This window comes from Xenopus laevis, chromosome 3L, assembly GCF_017654675.1.
Source record: "Xenopus laevis strain J_2021 chromosome 3L, Xenopus_laevis_v10.1, whole genome shotgun sequence".
Classification (NCBI taxonomy): domain Eukaryota; kingdom Metazoa; phylum Chordata; class Amphibia; order Anura; family Pipidae; genus Xenopus; species Xenopus laevis.
Window position 1 is genome coordinate 38,626,078 of NC_054375.1, and position 23,827 is coordinate 38,649,904.

Here is a 23,827-nt window from a genome sequence, read left to right on the forward strand (position 1 = left end):
ATGGTAAAACATGTGGGTTATCTTAAATCACACAATCTAATTCAGCTTTATGGATTGGCTGTTCCTTCTAATCCCTTCTGATCTCAAAATTAGGGACGGCAGGTAGCTAGGCCATGGGCATCCCCTTTGATTTCTCTTAACTACATGTCATGTAGATGATTCTCACAAGGAGCAGGTTGTGTCTGTAGCCCTTAAAAGAGGAATCAAACCCTGAAAATGAAGTGGCTAAAAATGCCAGATTTTATATACTGAACGTATTGCACCAGCCTAAAGTTTCAGCGTGTCAATAGCAGCAATGATCCAGGACTTCAAACTTGTCACAGGGGGTCACCATCTTGGAAAGTGTCTGCGACACTCACATGCTCAGTGGGCTCTGAGCAGCTGTTGAGAAGTTAAGTTTAGGGGTCGTCGCAAATTATCAAGCAGAAAATGAGGTTGGCGTCTAATATAAACTGATGCCACAGGGCTGATTATTAAATTCTGGTGTTAGTTGCACTGGTTTCTGTGCTGCCATGTAGTAATTATCTGTATTAATTACTAATCAGCCTTATATTGTGAAATTTCTATTCTATGTGTACTGTATATTGTGAGTGGGTCCCTAAGCTCAGTAAGTGACAGCAGCACAGAACATGTGCAGTGAATCAGCAGAAAAGAAGACGGGGAGCTACTGGGGCATCTTTGGAGACAGATCTTTACTGCTAAAAGGGCTGTGGTTGCCATTGGCTGGTACTGAAGCCCAAAACATAATGTATAACATTTCTAGTCTAATTCTTTAGTTGAGCTTTAGATCTCCTTTAAAGTAACATTTAATAGTACATTGTACGCCAAAACAAAGAAGAATTGTGTTGAAAATGTATTCTGCCTATTCTATTAATTTTTTTGTTGTTGTATCATAAAACACTAAAGGACCATTGTTTTGTTTTTTACATGTAAAGGATAAAAATTACCCTGCTGATCTCTAGCACCATTAGCCGCCAACCCCCACTAATAGTGAATCTAACCTTTTTGGGAAAAAATGCACAAGCGTATTGTCCAATTGCAAATACACCAAAATCTTAGTAATGGATCATCTCTCTCAAATGTAAGGAAATGTGGAATCTATGGTTAGAAACACAAAGAAAATAACCTTCCTTGACTAATCCAGTATCCCTAAGCTAAACTTAAGGGGATCCTGTCATGGGAAAACATGTTTTTTTTATAAGCACATCAGTTAATAGTGCTACTCCAGCAGAATTCTGCACTGAAATCCAATTCTCAAAAGAGCAAACAGATTTTTTTATATTCAATTTTGAAATCTGACATATTGTCAGTTTCCCAGCTGCCCCCAGTCATGTGACTTGTGTCTGCACTTTAGGATGGAACTACTTTCTGGCAGACTGTTGTTTCTCCTACTTAATTTAATTGAATCAGTCTCTTTTAGTGTTGTTCTTGGAGCTGCCAGGCAGCTGTTATCTTGTGTTAGGGAGCTGTTATCTGGTTATCATCCCATTGTTCTGTTGTTAGGCTGCTAGGGAGGGTAAAGGGAGGGGTTGATATCACTCCAACTTGCAGTACAGCAGTAAAGAGTGACTGAAGTTTATCAGAGCACAAGTCACATGACTGGCGGCAGCTGGGAAACTGACAATATGTGTAGCCCCATGTCAGATTTCAAAATTGAATATAAAAAAATCTGTTCGCTGTTTTGAAAAATGGATTTCAGTGCAGAATTCTGCTGGAGCAGCACTATTAACTGAAAAACATGTTTTCCCATGACTGTTTCCCTTTGACATGGAACCCCAAAATACAAATACCAAGGCGATTGCATGGAACTAATATAAAACTAATATAAAACAAAAACAGATAAGGTTTAATAAGTAATCTTTACTATTCAATATTTTTTACAATTCATTGTTATCATTTAACTGTTACTATATAATATTTCTGTACACAATGGGGCACATTTACTAAGCTCGAGTGAAGGATTCGAATGAAAAAAACTTTGAATTTCGAAGTATTTTTTTGGGTACTTCGACCATCGAATAGGCTACTACGACCTTTGACTTCGATTCAAAACAATTCAAACTAAAAATCGTTTATTCGACCATTCAATAGTCGAAGTACTGTCTCTTTAAAAAATACTTTGACCACATACTTCGGCAGTTTAAACCTACCGAGCATCAATGTTAGCCTATGGGGACCTTCCCCAGCACTTTTCTTACATTTTTTTGATCAAAGAAAAATCCTTTGATCAATCGCATAAAATCGTTCGAATCGTTCGATTCGAAGGATTTTATTGTTCGGTCGAACGATTTTTACTTCAATCGATTGATCAAAGGATTTGCGCTAAATCCTTCGAATTCGATATTCGAATTCAAAGGATTTAACTTCGAGGGTCGAATTGGAGGGTTTATTAACCCTCGAAATTCGACCCTTGAAAAATACGGAGTACGGATAATCAATAAAAACTTTTGAAAAGAAAGAAGGAGGTCTAGAGGAAATGGAAAGATCTGACATGTACCGTATACCAGGGCCGGAACAAGGGGTAGGCAGGGTAGGCAGCCGCCTAGGGCGCAGTCCCTGGGGGGGCGCACTTCTCATGGGAAATTTTTTTTTTTCTTCAATTTTTCAAAATTCAGTTTCCAATTCCCATGGGCTTTCCGCTTTTGTAAAGCATTATAAAAAAAAATCGCATGCCCCCAACCCCCTCTGGGGTTTGTTTAATTCTCGTATAAGTTTGAAAGTGCTCCCCCTCCTGGGAGCGTGAGTTGGTGCCTTCCACTTTGACGATGACGCGCGCATGCGCATTGGGCTGCGGCGCAAGCGTCTGTGCATAGAATCAGTTGAACCCGGCAGAGAGAGGACCTGCTGTGCGCGCCTAGAGGGAGGAGCAGACAGTAACATGGTGCTGAAGACTTGTCTGCTCTGTCCTGCTGGCTGGTACAGATGGGGGAGGGGGGGCTTGGGCTTGCACAGGTATAGATGGGGGGGAGGCTTGGGACCTTGAATTGATGGCACAGGTACAGATGGGGGGGCTTGGGCCTATGATGGCTGCTGGGCTGGCACAGGTACAGATGGAGGGAAAGCTTGGGGCCTTGATGACTGCTGGGCTGGCACAGGTACAGATGGGGGGCTTGGGCCTATGATGACTGCTGGCCTGGCACAGGTACAGATGGGCGGGGGCTTGGGCTTATGATGTATTTCTTTTTTGGTGTATCTTATTTTTATTTGTAAATATTACATTTTTATATACATTTAAAAGTTTCATTCAATAATGCGTTTTCTTTTATTAAAAAATCGGAATGGTAAGGTAGGAAATGCTAATATAGGAGGGGGGGGCACTGATTGGAACCCTTGCCTAGGGTGCCAAACTACATTGGCCCAGCCTTGCCGTATACATCAGCGATGCTTTGGAAATACTTTTGGAAAGTATGGGCCAGATGAAGCAAGAATGTTTTTAATTAGTTAAACTAATGATGAGTGAAAATTTATGGAGAGCATAATTCAAGGTACTGCAACATTTATCAAATACTTGAAACAGATTTCATTGTGTCCGCACCCATGTTGCGCAAGCGATTCCTTTCGTTCCTGAAGAAAACAATATATATCAATAAATGATCTGCCTGGTACTTTAAAAATAAAAAAGTGTAAAACTGACAGATACAGAACCAAAATACCCCTCGACTGCCAGACATTGCATCGTTAATCAAGTAATGTATTTAACCTATTTTAATTCTTGCAAAACAACAGATAAACATGTTCAGGAAGTCTAACCTTAATAAAACAGTTTATGATAATGAGATTATAGTACGTCTATTTTAGAAAAGCTTGTTTCTCCACCCTGTTGTGCTGAGGGACATGATGATTCTCGCACAATTATTTTGATACAGTCATCATTAATTACGTTCACACAGTTATCGGTGACGTCCTGTGAAAGTTCTAAGCACACCGTGTCTATTGGTTTTCTATAAACTTACCAATCATTTTTTTGACACGATCACTATATTTAAATGGCAGCAACAGTTCAGTTGTACTCAACCTTCTATACTGGACTGAACCGTGAACCAAACTAACCTCAAATTGATCTACTGTGCAGTGTTCCTCAATGGGAGTAATGGGAAGCTCCATGTAGAGCTACTAGCTATTTCTTGATATGGGTCACATAACTGAGTAAAAGGCTGAGTTGATGGAACTGGAAAGGAACACATCAGCTGACAAAGCTAATATTCAAGTGTTTTATACCACATTTATAGGATCCGTTATTCAGAAACTCCTTATGCAGAAAGCTCATAATTACGGCAAGTGGAGACTCCATTTTAATCAAATAATAAGTGATTTCCTTTTTCTCTGTAATAATAATAACTAAGATATAATTAATCCATATTGGAGGCAAACAATCCCATTAGGTTTATTTCACGTTTGAATGACTTTTAAGAGACTTAGGGGGTTATTTCTCAAACTCGAATGTTTTCTGATTTATGAAATTACTCGAATACTTGAAAAAAAAACTTGAATACTTGAATTGAGAGTTTTCAGTGAATCGCTTAAATGAATCAAATTTTTGAGCGAAACCCACTGGAAAAAAACCCGAACATCATGAAGGCTGCAAACATCTGCCATTGACTTCTACGTGATCAGATTTTAGCTGGAGTATTTTCGGATTCAAGCTTTTTCCAGCTTCGGGATATAATAAATCTCAAACAATTCGAGTTTTTTTTAACCCGATAATTCGAGTTTTGCTTGAAAATACCATCGAAAATGTGAATTTTTCAGGTAAAAAACAACTCGACCTTTAATAAATAACCCGCTTAAGGCCAGACAAATTTCAGAAAAATCCCTTATCTGGAAAACCCCAGTTCCCAAGCATTCTGGTAATTCAGTCTTTTTGGGTGTGGTTTTGAGTCTGCTTTTCTAGCAAGAAACCACCTTCTGCATTTTTGAAAGATTATCTGCGATTGCTGCATGTAAAGTGTTTTATATGTGGCAATTTCAATGAATACAGAGGGGCAGGTATTTTTTCCGAGTACTTTGTCACCCATAGGAGAGAAGATTTCCTGCAGGAGACAAAAGTGGCCTGTCTGTTATTGTGCTTAGAATAGTGGAGGGGTGGATCAGAGTATGGACTGAGTATAAATAAACAAACAAAAATGGAAGGAGGTTAGGCCGCTCCAAACTCACCCCCTATGTGTTTTCCTTAGTGCAGCTCCATTTAGTCTCCCGGGTGCTCTGCCACCAGCGTTCCCAATGTAATTAGATATGCTTGGAGAAATAGAAAGGCGGCTCCAGAAATGCGTCAGGTGATGTTGGTTTGTGACCTGTCGCAATAAACCACCATTCTTTTTTCATCCAGAGTGCCGCCTTTCTATTTCTCCAAGCATAAATTAACAAATGTGTCCATGTGGTTGACTTCTGTTCTGTTAATTGAATGGAAGAGAAAGTGATGCTCAATTGCCATATACAGCTGAAAAGTCCTCTGTATCAACACAAATATGTATACATATAATTTTCTGTGGTGCCCTGTAACACCAACCTTCACCAACAGAGCTTCAGGGATTCCAAACAACAACAGAATTGTGACGGCAGGCAACAGAAGCTACTTACCTCTGCACCTTCAAGCTGACTATTTAACATATGAGTACTCTGAGGAAGTGCCATTGGGCACGAAACACGTCAGTAGTAGTTGCTACATGCACTAGTGCCAATGCTGACATGCCTTTATTGTATTTTACAAATAAAAGAAGACTTTTTTTAATCCCGAAAAACATGTCCATGAAGTCAGTATAAAGAATGGCAGTTAACAAAGAGGATGTAGAGTGCAAGCCCACTTAAATCTTTAGCAAGCCCCCATACTTTTAAAGCTTGTATTAGTAAAGGAGGGTTGGTAGATTTTGGTAGATTTGATTTTGATTTTGTCAGTTCCATGGGGAAAGCCAAGGCAGACATTTCAAGGGATGAGATGTCTGTGCTTGTTCTCTGGCTTCCCATGCTTTGGAATGAACATGGTATGTTTTATCCATGATTGTCCGTAACATGCAGCCAAAGTGGTGTGTTTTAAAATCTTGGAGGCCAATTCTGACCTTGGCCTTATTACAGTTAATAATGTCTTATTTAAAAAATTTAATTTAAAAAATTGTGCCATGCAATGTGTAAGTAAGGGGGTTTAGAAGTGACTGAAAAATATACAATAGTCTTGACAACTGCAAAACCATGACAATGACTTTCTAGACCAAGTTGAAATATGTTTTTAATGTCCTGTAGGTCTGAGTAATAATTCACCTATGAATTATTTCATAGAAGAATGAAAATTAACTAGCCAGAGCTGATGCAACTAAAAGCAAAGGTTAATGCTTACAGCATGCAATTTCTCATATCTGCGATCACTAAAATGACTACAAGATCCTGATTTCTCAGGCAGGGAATTTAATTATTCAGCTGTTCTTGTTCTTACTAGGGTTGACTTTGTGTCTCTTATGTCACAGGAAGGTGTCCTCATGTAAATATTACTTGAAAATCCTGTTCTGATTGGACAAGTTTTGTCCACTCCTCATAGGTGTGTAAGTAACAGATGTACCAGTAGTGCATTGACTGTGCACCAAAATACTATTTTAATTATGAATGGTATGCAGTGCTGCAGCATTCCTTTGTTTTATACTGAATTACCTCAGAGACATTGCTAATTACATGCTTAAAACCTTATATATAACATATCTTCCATCATCACAAGGGAGTATAGTCTTAAAGTCATATGGAGTCAAACAAACAGCTTTAACATGTATCTATTTATTTGTTTTCTCTTGCCCTAAGGGCAGAGACACACGCTCAGATTTGGGGAGATTAGTCGCCCAGTGACAAATCTCCTCTTCTTTGGGGCAACCAATCTCCCCAAACTGCCTCCCGCTGGCTAGAATGTAAATCGCCGGCGGGATGGCAATTGTATGCTTTGTTTTTCAAAGTCACCTGAAAGTCAACCCTGAAAAAGAGGAGATTTGTCGCCAGGCGACTAATCTCCCCCAATTCTTAGCGTGCGCCTTTACCCTAAACAAGAAAATGTTCACTTTCTAGTTCTTCTGAGTCACTGCAGAGGAGGGTCTAGTAAAACAACATACCAGTTTATAGATAAGCTCTCTATATAACAACTGCTCCTTATCTCAAAGTCTAACAAAGCAGGCTACGGTTTGTTTACACTGAGCTCATTATCTTGCTTTAAAATTGCCCTATTTACACAGGGAAAGAGAGTGGAAATATGGATTTTTAATAGATTAAACGAGGAAGAATACAATTTCAATTCATTGTGCTTTTGTTTAGTAAAGATGAGCAGATGAAAGGGTTCCTCAAAGAGCAGAACCGTGGAAGTTTCTTGTTCTGGTGAGAAACCATAAGATCTATCTATGGGCAACCCTGATTGTCCACCACCTGAATAATACTTGAGGATGCAACTTCCATTGCCCCTTAAGACAAGGATTTCTTGATCAGTGCATCTGCTAGAGAAATGAACCCCAACTAGTACCCTTGGATGTTGCTCCCAGTGGCCTCAAAGCTCGTGCTTATTTTTTAATTCCTGACTTGGAGGCAAGTTTTGGTTGTATACAAACCAGATGTCCTGCCAAACAGAGCGCCCTGTAGGCTGCCAATACACATTGGGGCCCTCAAATAGCCAATCATGGCACCTCATGCTTGTGTTGCACCCCAACTCTTTCTATATTTGAAGGTGGCTCACGGGTAAAAATGGTTGGACAGCCCCATTTTTCCCCCATTTATTTGTACTAGGTTCCTTGGTTTACTGTCACTAAATTGAGTAAATAAATCATAAATAATTCTGATGTCTTAATTCCAATAAGACCAAATGAACTGCTCTGCGCTCATTGATGATTGACCTCTTCCTCCTTGACCACTTGCCTTATACCACATGATCTGCAAGATAACCCCAGAGAGAAGCTTTTCGTGGACCTCAACAAGTAATATGGAGCCTAAAATCATCTTCCCCTGCAGAAGATGCCTATAGGCCTTTGCCCTTGGTGCTGCCTCTATCACAAATATCAATTCCAACTTATGGCATGATAATGATGGACCCTTTTCTGCATGATTTCCCTTACTACAGAATTGGGAACCAGGATTCCAGGCCAATGGAATGCGTTAGTTTTTTGTGAAAAATAGATTCCCTCCATTGCTGGGTTTACTCCTTCTAGAAATTCTCTTAAAGACGAGTAGGACATCCATTATTTTACCATTCATGTCACTGCAAAACATTTGAATTAAGCTTTATGTTGTGCTTTATTTCAAAATAAAATATCTGTTCATCATACAGTACAAAGGGCAATGAAACAAAACACTTTTTAAAGATAACAATGCCTGTACATAGCATGGGAAGATTTTACAATAAAATGTAAAATGTTTGTATTTTATTAATGAAGTTTTACATTTCTGCTTTTAAAATTATTACAGAAAGACAGAGACACTAGTGTCCTCTGATTACAATAAAATATCTAAGCAAGCAAGGACTTGATCAGTTTTTTTTTTTGCTTTTGTAACCAGTTTTATTAGATTCCAATGGCAGAAGCATTTACAGCTGACAAGCAAAATGTTTGCTTAGTGTCTTTTAAAATAAAAGCAACCTTTTTTTTGGTTTGCAGATTTTTAAAGGCATGCATGAAAAAGGATATAAAATCTAATGGTTTTATTAACTTTTACACCAGGGGGGTTTTTAAGACTTTTCCCCACTAGGATACATACAAAACGCTTAAATCCTTTTATTATGGCAGAGCTCCAACATCCATCCTCTTGTGTTCAAGAGAGCTGGACTTTGTTTTTTTTTGTTCATCCATATTGTGGCTTCAGTTTTATGATATTCACAATAAATAACAAGTGTCTCCATGGTGCTACATCACATTTTCAAAAAGTTGTAAGGATCTCATAATGTTGTCATCCTGCAATAAAGGAAACATCATATAAGTATATATAATTAATAATACAACAAAGGAAACTATCATACGTTTTATGAACTATAAGAATAAGCATTTTTAAAACTAATTTTGATGTTGGACACAATAGTAGGGATTATGTTGTTATAAATTCTTGTAGATCACTGGGTAACTTGCTGCTGCAATATAAATACATTATTACAATAATAGAGGTCACATACATAATTTGGCAAACTATATTTCAAAATAAAAAAAAATCAGTCATTTTTATTTCTGAAATTCTCTCAAATTTAAATTCTCAGATTACATTGCAAAAATAAAATATAAAACATTAATCTTTAAGAATGGAATCTATAGATATGATATTGCATTCTATCCAGGGCCATATTTTTTAATATGGGCACCTGAGGGCCAGCCAGTGCCTAAGGCAGCAGTTTTAGAGAAAAAAAACTCTTAAAGGAACAGTAACACAAAAAACTGAAAGTGTTTTAAAGTAATGAAAATATCATGTAGGGTTGCCCTACGCTGGTAAAACTGATGTGTTTGCTTCAGAAAAACTACTATAGTTCATATAAACAAGCTGCTGAGTAGCAATTGGCGGAAATTGAAAAACGGCTAAACTAATGGATAACAGATAACACCATTATGTTCTACAGAGCTTATCTGCTATCTGTTGTGTAACTTGAGCCTTTTCTCCTTTGAATGGCTGCCCCCATTGCTACACAGCAGCTTATTTATATAAACAATAGTAATTTTTCTGAAGCAAACACAGCAGTTTTACTAGTGCAGGGCAACACTGCATTATATTTTTATTACTTTAAAACAATTACAGTTTTTGATGTTACTGGTCCTTTAAAAGAAAAACTCTTACATTACTCTGAATACAGTAACTGACTGACAGACCGTCTGTCTAGGGGCCCATGCCACCCACTACGCTGAGGTTAAGTTTTCATTGCTTTTTTCACTAACTTTTTCCAATATTTTTATTTTTGGACTGTAGTTGGCGAGTTGTATTCCCAGACAACGCTGTCCTCCAAGCTCTGTGCATTACTGTATTCATTATTCATAATATGTGTTTCTTTCTTGATGAATTTCACACTTTATGGGTTCTATTTATTTATGACCTTCTTTCAAGCATGGCAAAGCAGAAAGTGGTTCCCCTGGCGACTCTTACTGTTGGCACCTTTTGCAGAAGAGGATGGGGTGTGTACATTTCTGCAGATTTTTTCTAAATCGTGTTGGCTTGTCCCCGAGGAAGGCATGCTTCAGACCTTTGTTTTTCTTAAATAATTTTTGTACCATTAACACTTTCCTGAGTGTGCAGCACTGTTACTGCCTCTGACTTGGCAAAATGCACATATATATTATTAAAAGCACAATTAAAGGCTGCAAAACACAGGGAAAATGCCTGTTAATGCACAAGTGTATGTATTAATGTATAATAATTTGCGGGCGCATGGCTACCAGTGACTACTCACCACTGTATTTATTCTGTTATGTAGGTGTTATTCTATGTATAGCTCCCCGTAGATTGGCAGCCCTGTTCCTGTTTTGCCAGTCTTGCTTCTATACTATGCTAATTTGGGGAACCTAAGGGTATACTGGATACTTTAAGTACAGCTGATGTGCAGATAATGCAATGTAATTAATTCTGCCCTCTGTGGATTTTAAATAACATGTATACATAGTTATAGCTAATTAAAGGCTTACAATTATGTACGGTACATTTATGGGCAGATTTATCAAAGGTCGAATTTCAAATTTATGTGATTTTTTTTATGCTCCAATAAATTCGAATATACTCACAACTCGAATGGGAGGTTAAGAAAAAATTTGAACGTCTAATATTCAGTCGTTCGAATAGTCCCAAATCGAATTTGAAACTCGGATGTCAGGAAGGCAATTAACATATTCAAATTGTTCAACAGACCTCTGCCATTGAATTGTAAATTAACTCGGCAGGTTCCAACTCACATTGCAATTTACATTCGAATTTGGGGATTAACATTTGAATGTGTGAATTTTGACACCAAAAAAAATCTGCCCCTTAAAGGAGAAGGAAAGTCATTTACCACTTGGGGTTGCCAAATGTTAGGCACCCTCAAGTGAATGTATTTACTTACCTGAATTCCAGTGAGCACCACGGATCGATCCTCTTCTGGCTTCTTCTTTCTTCAAATTTCCCGGGGCAGACAAATACGCAGTTGATGAAATAGCCGACTTTTTATTTAAAATTTCACTTTCGTTCTACTGCGCATGTGCAGCCGCCATAGAAAGAGAAAAACGGAAGAGGATCGCTCCCTGGTGCTCACTGGAATAACCCTGGGTCGGTGCAGTTTTCTGCTGATAGGAGCACCGGGCCGGGGTTTCAGGTAAGTAAATACATTCACTTAGGGGTGCCTAACATTTGGCACCCCCAAGTGTGAAAAGACTTTCCTTCTCCTTTAAAGTGAGCTTTGCGATCACACCTCCAGCAGCCCCTTGATATTTGCAATGTGGACATAAAGGCTGGTTGTAGTCACTGTATTAGATAATTAATTAATATGATATTGGTATTTTAGCTGAGACTTACGCAGATATATTTGTGTATTTTGAAATAGTTTTTCTATAAAAGTCAATAACTGCTTGTAAGACCCCCAATATCCACCAACATTGAACTACTTTGGTTTTTTTCCCTAAAACCTAAAAAGAATGAAATCTGCATTGTTTCCCTGTTGCCTTAATATACCAATATAAGGTTCTGCAGCTTTTCTCCTATCTATACTATGCAGGTACATAAAGAACACTGGGTACATTAGAAGGCTTCCTAAGAACCTGATAGGTGTACTGAACTGAGGCCCCAGTGAATAACAGGAGTATGGCATAAGGATAGAACCTTTCTTACCAAATAAAATAATATCACCTATTCCTGCATTATGTAAAGTGCAACACATTTTTCATGATTTAAATGCTCTAATAAAACAGGGCCCCTTAGTTACACATTTTGGTGGCGGTTGCTTTTGGATTAATGCAGAGTTTTGCACTTTTCTCATTGAATTCCGTTACTAGATGAACCTTTAATCCTGTTCTATAATAAGGGATGATTGAGTATAGGTCACTTAGGTAGACTCCACTTTTCTCCATATGCAGGTATTGTTTCACTGTATTAGATGCCCAGTGCTTTTTTCTTTATTAAGTTTATTATTGTTGTAGCTATATTTGTGTTATAGTTTCCCACCCCCTGCTATGTTTCTGTTAGATCTATCCCTTAGCACTCAGTAGGAGACACCAGGGTTTTCAGTTTCTCTCGCCAGAAACCTAGAAGTTCCCAGATCATAGGCACCTGTGTATGATGAAATGTGGTCTTCTTTAAATAATTGTGCTAGAAAAGCCTCAAATTATGGTACATTTTTAACATTGTGACAATCTTCTAAGAGAAACAGATAATTCTACAACATTTTGGATTCTTATCTGTGTACCGAGGTTGATTCCTTCATTGTGCAGATAACATGAACACAGGTAAAAATAAACATTGTGCCAGGATAGTGCTATCCACTGTATTGTGATGCAGACTATTCCACAATTCTGCATGCAATTAAGAAAAAAAATTACCTCTTGGCAGCATTCAATGAACTCGTCTAATGTTACAATGCCATCTTTGTTTTTGTCCATTTTCTGAAATATAAAATGTCACTGGTGAATATTTCGTATCTCCTCCTAAAAATATTTGTGAAAAATACATACACAAAGTATAGTAGTGATGGATAATACTCAACGTCGGACTGGCCCACCAGGATACCATGAAAAGTCCCGGTGGGACAAGGTGTCAGTGGGCCCTCATGCTGCTAGACATTTGGCCTATTTTATGGCCATTCCCTATTTTTATGAGAACAAAGAGGCTAAATAATTGGAAAAATAGAGTATAGTATGTAAATAGTATAGTATGTAAAGAAAACAGACTAGGAGAATAGAGATTGAGTGATGAATGGAAGAAAAATAGTGGAAATAGTAATAGAGTGGGCCCCTGGTCTAAGATTAATTGGTGGGCCCCTGGTCAAAGGTTTTAGGGTGGGCCCCTGGTGTCCCAGTCTGACACTGATAATACTTTTATAACTCAAAAATTCTGAACATCATTTCCTTTAACAAAAGATTATTTTCTAATATTAGAGCCAAAGTTTATATCATGGACAGAAACACTATTCTGGCTAGAACGGGGGTCCCCAACCTTTTTCACCTGTGAGCAACATTCAGATGTAAAAAGTCTTGGGGAGCATGAAAAATGTTCCTGGGTGGTGCCAAATAAGAGCTGTGATTGGCTATTTGTAGCCCATATGAGGACTGGCAGCCTACAGGAGGCTCTGGATTGCAGTACATCTGTTTTTTATGCAACAAAAACTTTTCCTCCAAGCCAGGAATTCAAAATTAAGCACCTGCTTTTAGACCACTGAGAGCAACATCCAAGGGGTCGGGAGCAACATGTTGCTCACGAGCTACTGGTTGGAGATCACTTCCCTAGAAGTACCATATGAGCATGGAAACCTTATTAGAAGAAGTGGAATCTGGACAATCTAGCAGACGTTAGAGTAGAAAGTAGCAGGCGAGATTCAGTGTTGATAAATGTATGTATGTATTAAAAAATATGCCAGGCACAAAACTCTGGATGGACTTGTAGATAATAAACTTAAACAAAATGCCAATGAGCAGTATGAAGAGCCAGTAAGGTACTGAGTTGAAAGGGTATTGATAGAAGGTCACTTTCCCCTTTTAAAAAGGGGGTAAAATAGAAACCACCAGTCCCCTGTAGTCCCTTTGGATAAAGCACAATTGTAATAAGACAAAACCAGTGAGCAAGGTAATCCAATTACCAACCGATAAATACATTGTTTTGCCCTATTTACAACAATAGAAATACATTTAATTTTTCTATTATTGTGCATAGGACAATACAATATATCTTTGTGTTAATATATTTATGAATTGGTAATTGGATTAGCTTGCCCACCAGTTTTGTCATATTATTGAAAAAATATTAAAAATATTATTGAAAGATACAAAGTTCAAAGAAAAGCTGGAAACGGTGTTGAATATTTAAGTAATACAGGAAAGGTTTGGATTGCTTAAGGTGGCCATAGACGTATCAATTATGATCTTTCTTTGAAAAGATCTGTTTCAATACACATGTGTAGAGCCTGTATCTGACAATCCAGCACTAACAATGGCCGATCAAAATTTTCCGTCCAGTCCGAATGTCGAGCCGACCGATATCCATGTCTTCTGCCGATATTGGTTGGCTCTTTTTCCACCATACATGCACCGAAATCTTATCTGTGCGTCTATGGCCACCTCTACACTGGAGAAGAGACACTTAAGGGGAGATATAACTATGTATAAATATTTAAGAGACTTTAAAATAAACAGTGTGGCTGTATAATATCTCTTTATACTGTACCTGAAAAAATACTTCTACATGTTGTTTTGGAGCATCGTCTTTAAGAACTGGATAGGTGTACTTCCCCATCATATCATATATGGCTTTTACTATATCCATCATTTCCTAAGTGAGAAGGTAAAAAGTAAAACAATTACGTCAGGGTGATCAGATGGATAGGTATTATTTTCAAGGCAACAATACAAGTTATACTAAATAATGGGTAATGCATTTGTTACTGTAAGGTGACTGTGTAACACTTCAATGACTTCAACTGAGGGGTTTTATACTGCATATGGGCCATGAGTTTAAGTTGCCTTGTTATACCCTCTAAACTCTAATAAGTGACCCATACACATGTAAACAGCAATAACTTGGATTTTTTTGTAACAACCAGTCTGACATTTTGTGGTTCTGTCAGCTCCTGGACCCATGTTTGATTTTTATCTTATAACCATATATTTAATTGTCTGTTTCTGCTTGCCTACTAACTGTAAATGCTACGCTCATCCAAGCAGCTGTTGGAGAGATAAAGGTACATTACGTTTTGAATTATGACACAATAACTTAACCAATTAAACTCGTATAATAACCTTACAAAGTGAATATGTTTCCAATCCAGTATAGTTCAAGTATTTGTTTACCTCTTTGTTTATATTTCCATCTTTGTTTATGTCATAGAGGTTAAATGTCCACCGCAGTTTTTCACGGATGGTTCCTCTCAACAATACTGACAATGCAGCAACAAAATCCTGTTAACAAAAGGAATATGTTTAATGAACTTACCAAGTCCCTCAAACCTCATCTATAAGACATGTTAAAAATGTTGCCATATATAGAGAGAACAAAGGGAAGAAAGAGATAAACAGAGGGAGGAAAAATGTGAGAACTTTAGTATAAAGCTTTAAAATGCAGAAAAATTGGGACGATATCCCAAATGGTAACATGCAAAAGAATCACACGGTAAATTACATAAAATAATTGATTAAATTAAAGTGAACATAGCTAACATTACTATTTCACTGATCGCAATCATATTAAATTAACAGGTCACCCTAAAAAAAAAAATATATACATATATATATATATATTTCTCTTCTTTCTCCAAATCATAGCTGGATACCTGTGGACCACATCTGACCCATAGGCGAGGCTATTATTATCGGTCCAGAGTACATGTGGTATTGTTTGAAATCTCCTGTGCCACCACAATACAAGGCAGTCTTAAAAACACAATGCTCTACACCCTCATGGAGTCACTGATACTAACCTTAATTATAAACATATAATAATAGGAATGGGTAGTGGCATGCCTACTACACCCCCCCCGCCTGTGGTGTATTTGCAGTGGGTGCCAAAACTTTAACCTCCAGAAGGGGCTAGAGAGGACTAACTACCATACAGCAGTCCCTGCCCTGTCCCCTGGGCCCCTTGTGGTTGTGGGGGATGCTGTATGGTACTGTTGTTGAAATTCACTTTCCGGCGACCATTGAGGTAAAACTCAGAATCCCAAATAAAGGAATTACAGCTATTTGGTAGACTCGGCAATGTATGGCATGAGAACTTATGTTAGTAAAGGGCGTTACTGCTAGGAGCGCATAGAAATATCTTTTCAGCACAGAAAAACAAAGAACTACTTTTACAGCACAGCAAGGTCAAGTTAGTAGTAGTACCCAAGGTTAACATGAAAACAGAACTGATCCAAGTTAGGAGAGGTCACAGGGGAATCTGCATGCACAGAATTGTATTCATTCTCAGTAGTTATGATAATAGGGTGGGGATTCAGGGGAATCAAAGCCTACACAGCTCTATACAATATCCAAATGTCACCTCAAAAAACACTCCATAAGCTGAAATTACCATAAAAAAGCAACTCTTTATTAATGTATCAACCAAGGCAATGTGGAGATGGTATATTTCTGAAAAATAAAACATAGAAAACACACTGTAATCCCCTTACCTACATTATATCCCCATGTATACTGTATGTGCAAAACCTAATAACTCTCAAACACACAACTAGACAGTAATTCAGCGCTATTCTTTTAATTGGGCACAGCAATACTGCTAAAGAACAAGGGGAGCCCCATTCTCATTTACCATGTCAGGAACCCCCCAGTTAACATAATTACAACGTTTTCTTCTCCTTGGTCTGTGCTCTTTTTTGGAAGAAAATAAACTGTGCTGGGGAAAAGGTAATGCAGTGCCATATCACCATATCATATCACTGAGCACAGGAGCTCCCCAAGGTTGTGTGCTTAGTCCACTACTGTTCACCCTGCTGACTCATGACTGTGTGGCAAGTCATGGATCCAATCACATCATCAAGTTCGCTGATGATACAACCGTAGTAGGTCTCATCAGCAAGAACAACGATTCAGCATATAGACAAGAGTTGAAATGGCTAACGGACTGGTGCAAAGTCAACAATCTGTCTATGAATCCAAACAAAACAAAGGAAATAGTTGTTGACTTCAGGAGAACACGTGGGGATCATTCTCCACTGTACATTGACGGATCTCCGGTGGAAATTGTCATGAGCACCAAATTCCTTGGGGTACATCTGGCGGAGAACCTCTCCTGGTCCCTTAACACCAGCTCTATAGTGAAGAAAGCACAGCAACGTCTCTACTTTCTGTGAAAGCTGAAAAAAGCCCACCTTGCACCACCCATTCTCACTATCTTCTACAGAGGGTCTATTGAAAGCATTTTATGCAGCTGCATCACTACCTGGTATGGAAACTGCTCTATATCAGATCGCAAGATCCTGCAGCGGGTGGTGAGGACAGCGGAAAAGATCATTGGGTTCTCGCTTGCTGCCATTATGGATATTTACCACACCCGCTGTCTCCAGAAGGCTACCAGCATTGTCAGGGAAAGCACTAACCCTGCACATGATCTCTTTACCCTCCTGCCATTCTGTAAAAGATACTGCAGCATTTGAGCGGTGACTTCCAGAATGCGAAACAGTCTATTTCAACAAGCCATCAGGTATCTCAACTCCCAAGGACTGAATTGAATATATTCATAAGGAACTGAAATGTCCCCTTTGCCCAGCATGACTGTGTACTAGAGTTGTTGTATAGCACTGGGGGGTTCTGAAGGAACGTCATTTTGTTTCTACTATGTACTGTATTTACTGTATATGGCTGAAATGACAATAAAATCCACTTCACTTCATATCACTTACCTTTCCCAGGTGTCCTCGGCACAGACCTAGAACTGCACATGTGCAATAGGGTAAAATCGAAACATTACACGTTACTGTTTATGTGCAAGCCTACGTCTGAACACAGGCACCTGGGAAAAGCAAAATGGTGGACAGCATTGCATTCATTTTTTCCTTGGGCCAGTGCGTTTTTTTTTTTTTTTTTTTTTTTAGTAAAAACAGCAGCACCAGTCCAGAGAATTAAACTTTTTCACTGGGGTTAATACACCCATTGAATAGGGTTTTTGTTGTCCTGTAAAAAAAAAAGGGTATAAGGAAGACAAAATGAGCAAAAGTGAGTTTGGATTTAAAGTCTAGAATAATAAGAAGGAAGTGGTAACAAAATGAATGTAGGAAAAACAGGTCATCACAGGGGGATTAAAAAGAAGAGCATAATATGAAGTGCAATCAGGAGAGGAATGGAGCAGAAGGAGAAGAAGAGTGGAGAAATGAAGCGGAAATACAGAACATGTGTAGGACAGAAATGGGCGGATGAAGTATTTAAGAATAAAGTAAGACTAGCAAAACCCATGAAGGAGGAAGATGGGAAAAAAACTGGAGCACAAAATTCCAGAACATGACTGGAACAAGGCTCAGAAGGGGATGGTAGAGAAAAATGCATAGATAAATAACTGCCATATTTCTGGAGGACCTGAGTAAGTACTGGGTCACTTGCCAAGAGTGTGGGGAGGTTTAAAAAATGGTAATGCGTAAAAGTAGGGAGAGTGACACTGTAGAAACTTTCTGTGTTGGTCAAACTTCCTACCTTTAAGTGTATTAATACCGTGCATTAAATTATCTGAAATCTAGGTAGAAATTAGGTGAGCAAGGCAACCTCAGCTTAAATGTAACACTTCAAAGTGCTTGGACCCTAGTTCATAAGGAGATTCATCAATTTTCAAAATCGGGTTAAAAAAACTGCTGCCTCGAAAAAAGAATTTGTGATTGAACTTGAACTTAATCTTTTTTGTAATCACATTCATTTTTCTGCAAATGCAAGCAGTTTAAGAAAACCACTGAAATGGTTCAGTCGTGATTGCATGAAATCAATTGCAAATGAAAAATTCCTTTTTTCCATTCATTTCAACTAGGCTGTAACATCTCAATAGTTTCAATAAAATAAAATTCATTATAAATTTTTCTGAATGCTGAAGATACACTTTCCACTGACTCCTATAGAAATGCTAGGTTTTAGAGGTTTTAAATTTGAATATTCAAGATTTTTACTTTAAATCTGTTTTCTCAAATGTTGAAAGGCAGTTAAATGAGATTGCTATTATTGAACACTTGTGGCTAAATTAAATAACTCTTCTTCTTGCCAATGTGAGAAATCCCATGGAGAGGGAGGTAATGAGCAACACACCGCCATTTTTCTTAAATTCCTCTTATTTATCACATTGGCAAATTCATTAATCTGCTGTCATATATAAAATACAAACAGATAATCATAAAATATATATGCACACATATACAGAACCAGTTCTAGATATGTTTATTATTTACATACCTCAAATTTTACTGATCCAGACTGTGCAGCATCAAATGCATTGAAGAGATAGTGTGCATACCTACTGGCATCTGTGGGTAAATAAGGTAAACTGGTAATTTAAATCCTATAGATATTAAGCCTCATTTACAATTAATGGTACTTACAGTACGTCACGCAGTGTGCAAAGTGCAAAACAAAATGAATAAGGCTGCAATCAGCACTTTGTACACTACATAGCTGCATGTAGCCTCCTTTATTAATACAGTGCTGACTCATTTTGGATTCAAAAGAATGTGTACTTTCTAAAAACATAGGGATCTGGAGGGGAAGCATACATTTTTTTGCAGTGATTACCATGCATAAAACAGGCAGTATGTATTTGTAATAGTAAAAAAATGTTTTATTTTATACTTTTATTAATAAAAGACATGAAGTTATTGTGCAGATGGTAATAGGAACCTTCAAACGGCACATACTTTAGTAATCATAGTTGCAAGAAAAGCATGCTGTACCTTCTTCCTACTGGGTCCCTATCTGGGTGAGGTACTGCAAAGACATGGGTCCCTTCCTTTCTCCTCGGTGGAGCCTCGGCTGCTCATCTCACTATCCTACTACTAACTATCACAACTCTAACCTGTAACTATCTAACCTATCTAACTGTTCTGCTTGGTACTGCTCTGCAGTGAGGAGCCTCAGGCTCATTCATATGTTCTTTCCTACAGCCAAAGAGGGTGTGATGCCCAATCTCTCCCTTATATAATGTCTCCCTGGGGATTTCCTTTACCCAACAGTGCTGCCTGGTGACCAATATCAACAAAAATAGAATCTTTCATATAGTAGAACCCTTTCTATTCTCAACTTTACTAGAATCTTAAATCCATCACATATACACCATATCTTAAGACAGCAGAATTTTCCCTCTACAATGATGCCTGCCCACAAGCTCTTGACACCCTTGCTCCTCCTACCATCAGTCACTTTCCTGAAACTGTGCCCTTGGCATACTCACTACCTTAATAAAACATTGGTGGCATTAGGGAAAGATCTTATTTTATTTTGAAAATGTTTTATTTGATTTTCATATTAAACAAGTAATAACATTATGACAGCAAATATTATGCAGATGAAGAAAAACATGTATTAAATATGATGGCATAGTGAGATTGAAAACGGAATACAATTTTAAGAGACTAACAACAATAAATTGAAAATAACAAGGGAAAGATCTTGATCATTAGTGGGGCAACAAATGATGTGTGCTGACTGATCTGTGTCTTTAACTCCCTGTACATGCATACAACTAGTGCAGCCTAATGAGCCTATGTGTCCATGCTTAGGATTGCCAACCAGAATGTAAGGGGGTGCAGCGGGCAAGCCTTCTTATAAGAAACTGCTGTCATCTTACATTTAAACCACACTCTGTTCTCTGTTTTATATTCCAACTCAAGTCCTGCCGCTTTTCTTTAAGCAACTTTTTCTGAAAGTCACCATCTTTTAGAACAGCATTTTATAAAGGCTAGATTCATCCACTTTTCGTACAAATCCAGGTGAGCTGCTCCTTTATGAAAATTCCTCAACTGACTCCATTCACAACAAAACTTAAAGGAACAGTAACACCAAAAAATGAAAGCATTTTAAAGTAATTAACATATAATATACTGTTAGCATGCACTGGTAAAAGCTGTGTGTTTGATTCAAAAAGACTACTATGGTTTATATAAATGAGCTGCTGTGTAGCCACAGGGGCAGCCATTCAAGCTGGAAATAAAGGAACCAGTTACAAAGCAGATAACAGATAAGCCCTGTCCAATACAATGGTGTTTTATCTGGTATCTACAATGTATCCTGTGCCTTTTTTCCAGTTTTGAATGGCTGACCCCAAGGCTACACAGCAGCATGTTTATATAAACTATAGTTGTCTTTCTGAAGCAAACACACCAGTTTTACCAGTACGAAGCAACAGTTTATTATATGTTAATTACTTTGATACACTTTCAGTTTTTAGTGTTACTCTTCCTTTAACATTAATTTTCAAACCCCATAATAATGAAACCTCTACAGCGCAGCATTAATCTCAGAATAAACGTATGCTCCCTATTTACTGCCTCTGACCTTCAACTCAATATTTATTCTCTTTAAGCCGTATGACATTCCCAACTCCGATTTTCTGCCTGTTTTTGGAATTCCCTTCCTTTAAAACGTTTCTACACTCCCTAAAGACTAACCTGTTAAAAGAAGACTGTCACCATGGTATAATGAATAAACAAAGATTCAGCCCAACAACCTTATATGCCAATAAATCCTGTGAACAGGGTCCTCTAAACCTCCTGTTTCATTATATAGCCTGTTTGTTTATATTATTATTAAACCTTTTGTAACTTGTTAGAGCTTTATTTAAAAAAAAAATCACAATTCCTGTGATAATAATATGGAGCAGGTTTATGTTGACGCCTAGTAAAAAGAATGAAGTAATACCAGGAATTAATGATAACGCTGAAGCAACTGTATGCGTCAATAGATCACGTGAGCAGGGTCCTCTAAGCCTTCAGTTTCATTCTTGAACCCTGTTTGTTATTTTATTGTAAAGCCCATATGTAACTTGTTAAAGCTTTACAGATCACAATGATGACGATGATATGGAGCAGGTCTGCATCTGTACATTAAACATGATTGGAAGCCCAGTAAAAAGGATAAAGCAATACCAAGAATAATGATAAGACTGTAGCTATGAGCAGAACTTGCACGTTCTTTTTAGGAGTAGGGAATATGTTGTAGAGCATTTAGTAGAATTAGATGTCACAAAATATCCTGTTCCCAACCCTAACTTTTATTATAGCAACTAAACTGCTAAAAGGAATAAAACAATTGAACTATAAGGAAAGTCTACCAAAGTTGGGTTTGAAGAATATACATTTGCAAAGAGACATAATTACTTTTTCCAAATACACTAGAAGACATTATAGACAGCTGACAAACTCTTCCTCATTCTGCATAAAACTGAAGGCATTCTGTGGATTAATGATGGGTGCACATGCCAACCTGGGTATTATCTGAAAGCTAACGCCAATCATCTGAGTGAAGAAACTGACATGAATGAATGTATTTTTTGCAACTTCAGTCACCAAACTGATATATAGCTCTATAAAATAGTTATACTTACCCCCATGAGGGAAGAACTGTGAGTATATCTGTTTGAAGGTATCTTCATTAACAACTCCACTTGGACATTCCTTGATGCAAAAAATAAAAGAGAGATAACATGTACTTAAAGTGTATAACAGCTGGAAAATGTAATTTAATGTTTTTATTGTTACTGATTAAACACTTAGTACATTGAAACCTCAATTTTTCTTGCCCTGATTTTAAGTTGTCCCACATTTTACACTGTTTTAATGTGTCCCCAGCAATATATAATGCATAATACATTTCCCTAATTTTAGTAACTATGTCACTATGTTACTATGTCACTATGTTACATTGGCTGATCTGTTCTTTTACTACTTTATTTGATCGGAATGGTAAGACTTTGATCTGAATGGTTAGTGGCGGGAGATGGGAAAGTCCGGTCGTACGTTGATTCATACAAACGGATCTTTGCCTCTATGGCCAGCTTAAGAACTGCTAATATCTTGAAAACTAGAAAATAATAATAAACTGCAAAAGTGCTTATCAGAGAACTCTGAGCAATCATGTCTGATTTTGTGTTGAGGGTTTATAATTCAATTATGTGAAATCTATTTAGTGAATAAAGTACCCTTATGGTAAAATATAAGGATATTATAAGTCCCAGAGGAGTTCCATGACCAAATAAAAGCACAAGGCCGAAGGCTGAGTGCTTTTATACAGGTCATGGAACTCCGAGGTTACTTCTAATATCCTCATATTTTCCAACAAGGGGTACTTTATTTATTATAATACACAAGTTTTAGTGAGTCATATGACTAAAATGACATCATTAGTCACCGTTTATATCATGAATAAAGAACCGCCTCTTGTAAAATTATATTTTGTAACTGGGGGTACTTTATTTATTATAATACACATGTTTCAGTGAGTCATGTGACAGAAATGACATCAGAGCTCAGCGTTTATAACTGTACTGATGACATCAGAAATCACTGTTTATTAGAATTTAAGATATTCATGGCTTTTGTGTATTATATTAATATTAACATTATAATATGGGAGATACATTTTATTTTCTTAACTAAAGATGGCCATGCATCGGCAGATTAAAGTTGCTGATATCGGTCCTTTAGACCAATCCGGCATCTTATCTGCCGTGTATGGGGTATTCCGATGGGTCTCCCTGATAGATATCAGGCCAAAAATCAAGAAGATATTGATTAGGTAGATACTGCTGCTATCATACTACTTTAAATAATTATAATAATTTCCCTAAACTATGCCTTATATTAAAATTTTGAGGAACTCTTGTGTTTAACATGAACATATGCTTTTCAGTGTAAAAACTAGTGATTTTCTAGTAGACTTAGGGGTAAATTTATCAAAGAGTGAAGTTCCGCCACTAGAGTGATATTCCGCAGCTCTCAATTCATTTCTATGGGATTTTGAAAGGCCTATTTATCAATGGGTGAAAGTGAAAGTTCACCCTTTGATAAATACGCCTTTAAAAATCCCATAGAAATGAATGGAGAGTGGCGGAATTTCACTCTAGTGGCGGAACTTCACTATTAACTTCACTCTTTGATAAATATACCCCTTAAGGTATGAAGATCCAGATAATGGAAACATTCGTTATTCAAAAAACCCCAGGTTTCGAGGAGTCTGGATAATCCTTACAAAAAATGCATTCAAACACTTAGAAG

General features: G+C 37.6%; 1 protein-coding gene across 4 annotated transcripts in view; it reads right to left on the bottom strand.

Annotated features, from left to right (window-relative positions):
• Positions 1–8,228: 8,228 nt before the first annotated feature.
• kcnip1.L (Kv channel interacting protein 1 L homeolog) overlaps positions 8,229–23,827 on the bottom strand; it is a 183,562-nt gene continuing 167,963 nt past the window's right edge. For all 4 annotated transcript variants that reach the window (XM_041585095.1, XM_018250983.2, NM_001092684.1 and 1 more), the window contains 6 exon segments: positions 22,159–22,228; positions 19,017–19,087; positions 14,946–15,053; positions 14,323–14,427; positions 12,486–12,548; positions 8,229–8,900 (listed from right to left, as the gene is read on the bottom strand). In XM_041585095.1, coding sequence (XP_041441029.1) covers positions 8,853–8,900; positions 12,486–12,548; positions 14,323–14,427; positions 14,946–15,053; positions 19,017–19,087; positions 22,159–22,228 — 465 coding nt within the window. In that variant the 3' untranslated portion in view covers positions 8,229–8,852.